Genomic DNA, 7300 nt, shown 5'->3' on the forward strand with positions numbered 1-7300 from the left:
CTGGCTCCTGTTCATGACTTCTGTTCTTGGGACTTGAGCTAGCAGCTTACCTGTGGTCTTGCCTGCTGATCTAGGGATTTGTTCATGTTTGAAGACTATGACCAACACCCTACTCTCATACCTGCTGACCTTGAGTTCGACAGTCCTTTGACTATGTGAATCAGGAAGAGCTTCTATCCTGACCCATGAACTTGGGACACTCCAGCCTCTACAACTGTGTGAGCCATTTCCTTGATATAAATCTCTGTCTATATAAATTTACAGGCTTTACTTTTTTGCTTCTCTAGAGAACCCAGCCTAAGACAGCTTTCGTTGACCATTATACCCCTTGATGTAGTGATCTTCCAGACTCTGATGTACATGCTCCAAACGTACATGCAGAACACCACGTAGCAGTCAGTGCACACCTTTGTGCATGGGGCTGTAAACTGAGAACATGCCGTGGAGTACTTCTTTGAAGTTCTGGGAAACAGGGAAGAAAGCCTTTAAATAAGTGACACCTGCTGGGGAGAAAGGCCTGTGGATTACCTGGGAGGCATGCATAGCTTCCTGATGACATAAGCTGTACTGGAGATCTAAAAGGGAAGGCCTGACTCTCCTTTCCTGGAAACAAGAAAAATGTAAATTACATGGCACTTTCGGAACCCTGGTGGCAGAGTAGTTAAGAGCTTGGCTGCTAACCAAAAGGTTGGCAGTTCAAATCTACCAGCTGCTCCTTGAAAACTCTGTGGGGCAGTTCTACTTTGTCCTATAGGGGTATCTGTGGATTGCAATCGGGTTTTCTGTTTCCTTTTCCATGTTGATATTCATCATTTAAGACCTTGATTGTTCACCTTTTTTCAAGTGACTAGTGCAGCTACTTTCCATCTTGTTCATATGGCGGCATAGTCTTTTACTCAAGTTCTCAGTTATTACAAGATTTTGTCTCTTTATCATATATGCTTTCCTACGCATATGTGAATGGTAAAGGACTCTTTGAGGTGCAATCTGAGCCAAGACATGGAGGGGATGAAATTGAGAGACCTAGGTAGGGGAGTGGCTACTTTTAGGGAAGGTCAGAGATGGAGGAGATGGGATGGTACGTATTGGGGGCAGTTGGCCTGGTAAACCATAAACACGTGGCAGATTTGGGGGGAAGAAGAGGGTCACAAAAGGACCCCTGCCTCCCAGCTGAGGTTCCCACGGAAGCCCAGATTTGGATTGCTTTGGGGAGTCGAATGTAAAACAATGGTTAGGAATTTAAGTCATCCTGAAGATGGGGAAATAGGGGTCTCCCATTCCTTTGAAGCAAACATTTCCCCCTGGGCTGGGGAGTGGTAACCTCAAGCAAGGAGCTGGGTGGCTTTTGCCTTCTTGAGGGAAAGGATTGGATGTTTGGATGTCATCCTAGACCAAGCTTCCAATCCGAGGGAGTAGCTCGAGTCCTGCCCCCTTACCGCTTCTTTTAAGGCAGGAGAGAGCAAGGGGGCTTTAACAAGGTGGAGAGAAGCAGGGTAGGTAGAATTTGAGTTGCAGAGAAGCCAGGAGTCCCAGGGAGTTGAAGTGCATCCAGTGTGACCTGAAAGCTTAAACTGCGATCCCCACCACCCTGACCATGGAGCTTTTCTCTTGGTTTCCAGGAGTCTTGCTGCTGCTTGTTCTGCACCAGGAACATGGGGCAAGGAGCCTTGATACCGTCACTCCTAGCAAGGTGACCTACACCACATGTCACACATGTCCTGGCAACCTCACGACCCAGATCAGGAACAAACTGAAACAGCTCAACGGTAGTGCTGACGGCCTCCTAACTCTCTATGTAAGATATTCCTTCCCTTCCCTAGGGACAGAGGAAGGAGGGGATGGGCCTGGGTTGGCAGGAGTGGGGGAATTCCTGCAAACATCAGTAGAGGCTGCAGGGAACTGGGCTAGAGAAGGGGGCTGGCCAGGGAAGCTGGAAGCAGAGAAGTTTGTGCGGTTAAACCGCACCCTACCCACAGCTCCGACTGGAATCGACTATCACAGGGTTAGGTCGGGGCAGGGCTCTGGTGTGAATGGCACTTCAGGTTCTGGGATTCCTCCACCAAGTGGAGCAAGAGGCAGATGGAGATACACAAAGGAGGGAAAATGGGAGGAGGTGTTCTGAGAGGTGCCATTGAGAGAGACTGGTGGGCGGTGGGTGCCTGGGTTGAGGGAGATGCCCAGATGGGTAAAAGGGCAAGTGAGAGGGACCCTGGTTTTCTTTCTTTCTCTGTATGATCATGACAGCTAAAAATGAAACATAATCCGTTGTTGCCAGTTGATTCTGACTCGTGGCAATTCCACGTGTGTCAGAGTAGAACTGTACTCCATAGCCTTTGTAATGGCTGATTTTTTGCAAGTAGATCACCCAGCCTTTTTCTTGAGGTGCCTCTGGGTGGACTAGAACCTCCAATCTTTCAATTAGCAGCCTAGGGTGTTAACAATTTGCACCACCCAGGGACTCCTAACACTAAGTAACAGTAACAATCGTTGCATGGTAAAGGCCTTGATTCTTTACCAAGTGTATTCACACCCAGATGTCCATCTGTCTCTCATGACGATTCTGAGATGCCTACAGGGTACAGAGTTGGGTCCTCATGGCATAGGAGGGGAAACTAAGGCCCAAGAGCTTGTTGTAAGGGTGGGAAACAGGGCTGGAACAAGGATTGCTGCCTCCTTGTTGACCTCTCCTCTGCCCTTTGCTCCTCAGTGCATCGCCCAAGGGGAGCCGTTCCCCAGTGAAGTGGACAAGATGTGTGGCAGTGGCTTGACAGACTTCCCACCCTTCAATGCTCATGGCAGGAAGGAGGCCATGATGAAAGAGCTGTACTGCATCGTCACGTACCTAACTACCTCCCTGGGCAACATCACACGGGACCAGAAGTCCCTCAACCCGCAAGACCGGAACCTCCATGGACAGCTAGACTTCGTGGCAACCATTATGCAGCAGCTCCAGAGCAACGTGCTCTGCCTCCTGTACAAGGACAAAGTGGACCACGTGGGGGAATGCTACGGGCCCAACACCTTGGGCAAAACCTTCTTCCAGAAGAAGCGGCTGGGCTGTCAGGTCCTGTTTAAGTACAAGCAGGTCATCACTGAGCTGTATCAGGCCTTCTAGGAGCAGGATCTTGAAGTGTGCTGTGTGGATTAAGGGATCTTGGGAGTGGGATCTAGAGGTGGTGAGCACTCACAGTGTTGCAGAAGGTCATTAAATCCAAGTAGGATTGCTAGCACATTCTGCAGGCCTCCACTCCAGGGAGGTCTGGAAGGTAGCTTTACAAGGTCAAAACTTCCACAGGCAGGGCTTTGATGCCCCACCAAGTAGAAGGTGGCACTCTTTCCTCTGGAAGATGGCAGCCAGGCACCCAGGTGTCTGATTGGCAAGAGGAGAGTGAAGTGGGGGTAGAAGTCAGCTCAACATACGGGCAGTAAGAAAACAAGTTGTCTCTGGGGGCACTGAACATGGGACAAGAGAGCAGGAGTCAGGCCAATTGCCCAGCACCCAGCAGATTGACCTTCTCTAAGCTGAGCTACAAGAAAGACAAACTTGTCTGAAAGCCAGAATTGGTGATTCCAGAGCCTGGTGCCAGTTGGTTCTCTCATCATCTCATCACCTTGTGGAAACTCCTGTGCTGGGCACACCTGGGTGGCCTTCCTTTTCGACACATCCCTGATTCCCCAACTCTCCCACCATCCTTCCACACCAGCCCCGATTTTGCCCCTCTGTACCAATTTAAGGTTCACTTTCTAGAATCAGTCACCCCCTATGCACAATAAATTCCTGAATTATTGAGTCTTCGTATGAAAAAGTGTTGTGTTTGTGTTTGTGGGGGGATGGGTGTAAGGCTGTTCTTTTTCTGATTTTCTTCTGCTTTCGTTGACCCACTCCTGGCATCTGGGTCATGTGCCTGGGCAAGAGGCGATTTTAAGGAGAAGCAGGGGGCCCACAGCACAGCATTTGATGTCTATCAAGAGAGGAGTACTGGAGACCTTATATGTTACCAAAAATAAAAATGTAAACAAAATAGCACTGCCGTGCCCACAATAAGACTAGGATATAGAGACTCATGGGTCAGCTCTGAGCTCCTGAACCACACTCGCCTTTGTCATAGTTTGCTTTTCTCTCTTCCTCCTCCTCTCCTGCCTCCTTCCCCTCGACTCCTTTGGACCTTATGGTGGCAGCTTCTCCCCTGACAGAGGCAGTCCAGCCCTGTTTGGCTCGCCCTCCACAATAGACATAGCATGTGGGCTTGGAGCCCTGGAATTGGGAGAGGTAGTCATTTCCCTCCAAAGGTACTGAGGTTCTTATCTTAGAACCATCTCCAATCCCCACTCCCTGCCCCCTAATTCCCATGCATACTGCTTGCTCAGTGGGAACCACCATATGGTCTTGTCCTTTGATGTTCCCTGTTCTCCCTTTCCATTGGAAAGGACTTTGCTTTGGGTGACAAATTCCTGTTGGTTGAATATACCTGGAGGAATGTTTCATATTGACAGATGATTTTTATGTCTTCAATGTCATATTTAAAATATTTGTTTTTTAAACCTAAGGAATACTCTCGATTTTTTTTTTTTCTGATTCGGGTGAAAGTTTACATAGCAAATTAGCTTCTCATTAAACGGTTAATGCACGAATTGTTTTGCGACATTGGTTTCCAACCCTGCAACACGTCAACAGTCTGTCCTTCTCCACCCCAGTTTCCCTGTTTCCATTCGTCCAGTTTTCCTGTCCCTTCCTGTCTTCTTGTCTTTGCTTTTGGACTGGTGTGCCCATTAGTCTTGTATATATGATTAAACTATGAAATGCGGCCTTCATGTTTGTTATTGTTGGCCCTATAGACCTGTCTAAGGGTGAACTTCAGGAATGACTTCAGTACTGAGTTAAAAGGGGCAGTACTCTCAGGGTTTCTCCAGTCTCTGTCAGACCAGCAAGCCTGGTCTTTTGTGTGTGCGTGTGTGTGTGTGTGTGTGTGTGTTTCTGAATTTTGCTCTACATTTTTCTCCTGCTCTGTTGCTTTGCCCGGGACACTCTATTGTGATCCCTGCCACAGCAATCAGAGAATTTAATAAATTTTGGCATACTCTTGGCATTGGCATACTCTCTTGGCATACTTTCCAAACTATATTGATGTGGGAGACAGGGCTCGAAGGCTGCCTGACCACCCAGCCGAGTTGGACTCTGCTCGGCAAAGGGCAGGAGGATGGTAAGGGGAGCCTCCAGTGGGTGAGGGAGCTGGCAGGGGCTGGGGCAGGGGTGAGTGAAGCGTGGGCACAGGGAGAACCAGGGAGGTGGCTGGTATCCGGATAGTGAGGTGTTGCCAAGGAATGGGATGGGTACTCAAACCTGGGGGGATTATTTGACATCTTACACCTAGTCAGCTCGTTAATCACCAGTCCTCTCATACCAAACCCTTGAGTCATCATTCTTTTTTACCAGAGGGGGAAACTAGGCTCAGGGAGATGAGACGACTTGCCCAGGGTCACACTGGCAGTGTTTAGGGCCCGTTAGAGACATCCCTTTAGCTTCAAACCTCACACTCTTTTCCCTACCTACCTGGAATTCAGAGACGTAGAAGAAACCAGCTGCTGAGGCCTCTCTTTTCATGAATGGAGCACTGACCACCACTGACAGCAAAGAGAGCAGCCAAGAATGTGGTGCAGGAAGGTTCAGGGCCCTGGGGCCAGAGTTGGGACTTTTTCACTGGGCTCTTCCAGGTCTGAGCTGCCCTCCTGCAAGGGACACTTCCTCCTGCCTCACCTCACCCCACTCCAGTGCAACCTCTTCCCAGCCTCCTGGGATATCCTTCCTTGGGGAAATGAGAGAGGTTGGGACTGGATGGGCACAGATACAGGGGCCCTGGAGTAGCCCCAAATGTCTCCCCTGTTCTTTGCTCTGGAGCTGGCTCTAGGTGTCCCCAGCTGTGATCCGTTTTGGGGATCTGGGCAGCTTTTCTGAGTCACCTACCTGTTCGTTCATGAATGCTTATAAGTGTCAGGTCCTGTGCCCAGGTTCCAAAGATGAACAGGACACAGGAAGTGCCTTCCAGAAGCTCATAGGCCAGCAGGGGAGGGTGAGTGTGATGGGAGGCACACACACAAGGTGGGGAGGCCCAGGAGGAGGGAGCTGTGTTCTAGGGGCCAGGAGCGGCATGGGCTGTAGTCCTCTCTGGTCTCTGTGCAATGAAGGACAGGACCAGAGGCCCTGCAGAGTGTGGTCCATGGACATGCATCATCAAAGTAGAACTGTGTTTCGTAGGGGTTTCTTGTCTGTAATTTCAATGAAAGTAGATTGCCAGGTCTCTTCTTCTGGCAGACTACCGGGTGGGGGTTTGAACCAGCAACGTGCAAAGGCCAGTCTGATAGGCCTAAGGGTGAAGTGGGAGAGGGGGCAACCCCAGCCAGGCCAGATCAGCTCCCAGCTCTTCTGTCTCCTTTCACCTTCCCTCCACCCCCCACCCCCTCCTCCACCCCAGTTATCTGTGACATTTTTCCCTTTTCTCTTTCCTGGTTGCAGGGTTTCCTCTCCGTCCCTAAGGCCCTAGGGGTGGGGGACTCCTAGATTCCCCCTGCCCAACCCAGGGCCTGGGGCAAGGGGTGGTAAATGCTGGGGAAATGTCACTAAAGATGAAATCTGTTCCCAACCCAGAAAGCCTCTCCACAGAAATAGAAGAGAAAGACCAGTTTGATTAGTGAATAAGCATTAAACCTGAAGGCAATTTATTACTGGCAATCAGCAAAAGAGATTGCAGAGACAGAAAGAAATCTTATCCTTTATATACTTGAGTAGATACACTCATTACATCCATGTTTAAGACAAAATTGCTAATTTTCTAATATCTCTATGGCAGGAGACCTGAAGTTATGCTGATCTCCTTCCAGCAAACTGGGAGGCAGGGGTGTAAGCTTCTTTGATGATCACATTTTAGAAGAGATGGCTCCCAGGTCCTTGAGGAAACTCCTTGACTTACATACTTTTCAGAAAGACGAAGAGTTTACAATTACAGTGCAGCCTGTGAGAGCTGGATCTTAAAGGGCCCCTCTTGTTTTTCAGAGTATGGCAAGGTTCTACCTTTGACAGGGTGCAGCCCTCACTTTTCTATCGCTTTCTATTTAGTGGAAAATATTTGTGTTTTCCTTCTCTGACAGTTTGCTGTCTTACACAGGTTCTTGTGTTTTACTGTACAAGTTATCTAAAGTTAACTAAAAAAAAAAAAAGTATGAAGGGAGCCTCTTTCCTGATCTTCAATGGGAAGAATTAAAACCTCTTTTTTCAATTTGAAATAATACTTTTCCCTGTGTGTCA

At 48.9% G+C, this 7300-nt stretch overlaps 1 protein-coding gene across 1 annotated transcript; it reads left to right on the forward strand.

Moving 5' to 3' along the window:
• Window positions 1–741: 741 nt before the first annotated feature.
• LOC100660906 (leukemia inhibitory factor-like) lies at window positions 742–4161 on the forward strand. The gene is made up of 2 exons (XM_010598746.3): window positions 742–1795; window positions 2708–4161. Exons 1-2 carry the CDS (start codon window positions 1595–1597, stop codon window positions 3113–3115), a joined length of 609 nt encoding a protein of 202 aa, XP_010597048.1. The 5' UTR covers window positions 742–1594; the 3' UTR covers window positions 3116–4161.
• Window positions 4162–7300: the final 3139 nt, after the last annotated feature.

The sequence above is a fragment of the Loxodonta africana genome, chromosome 19 (assembly GCF_030014295.1).
Source record: "Loxodonta africana isolate mLoxAfr1 chromosome 19, mLoxAfr1.hap2, whole genome shotgun sequence".
Lineage (NCBI taxonomy): Eukaryota > Metazoa > Chordata > Mammalia > Proboscidea > Elephantidae > Loxodonta > Loxodonta africana.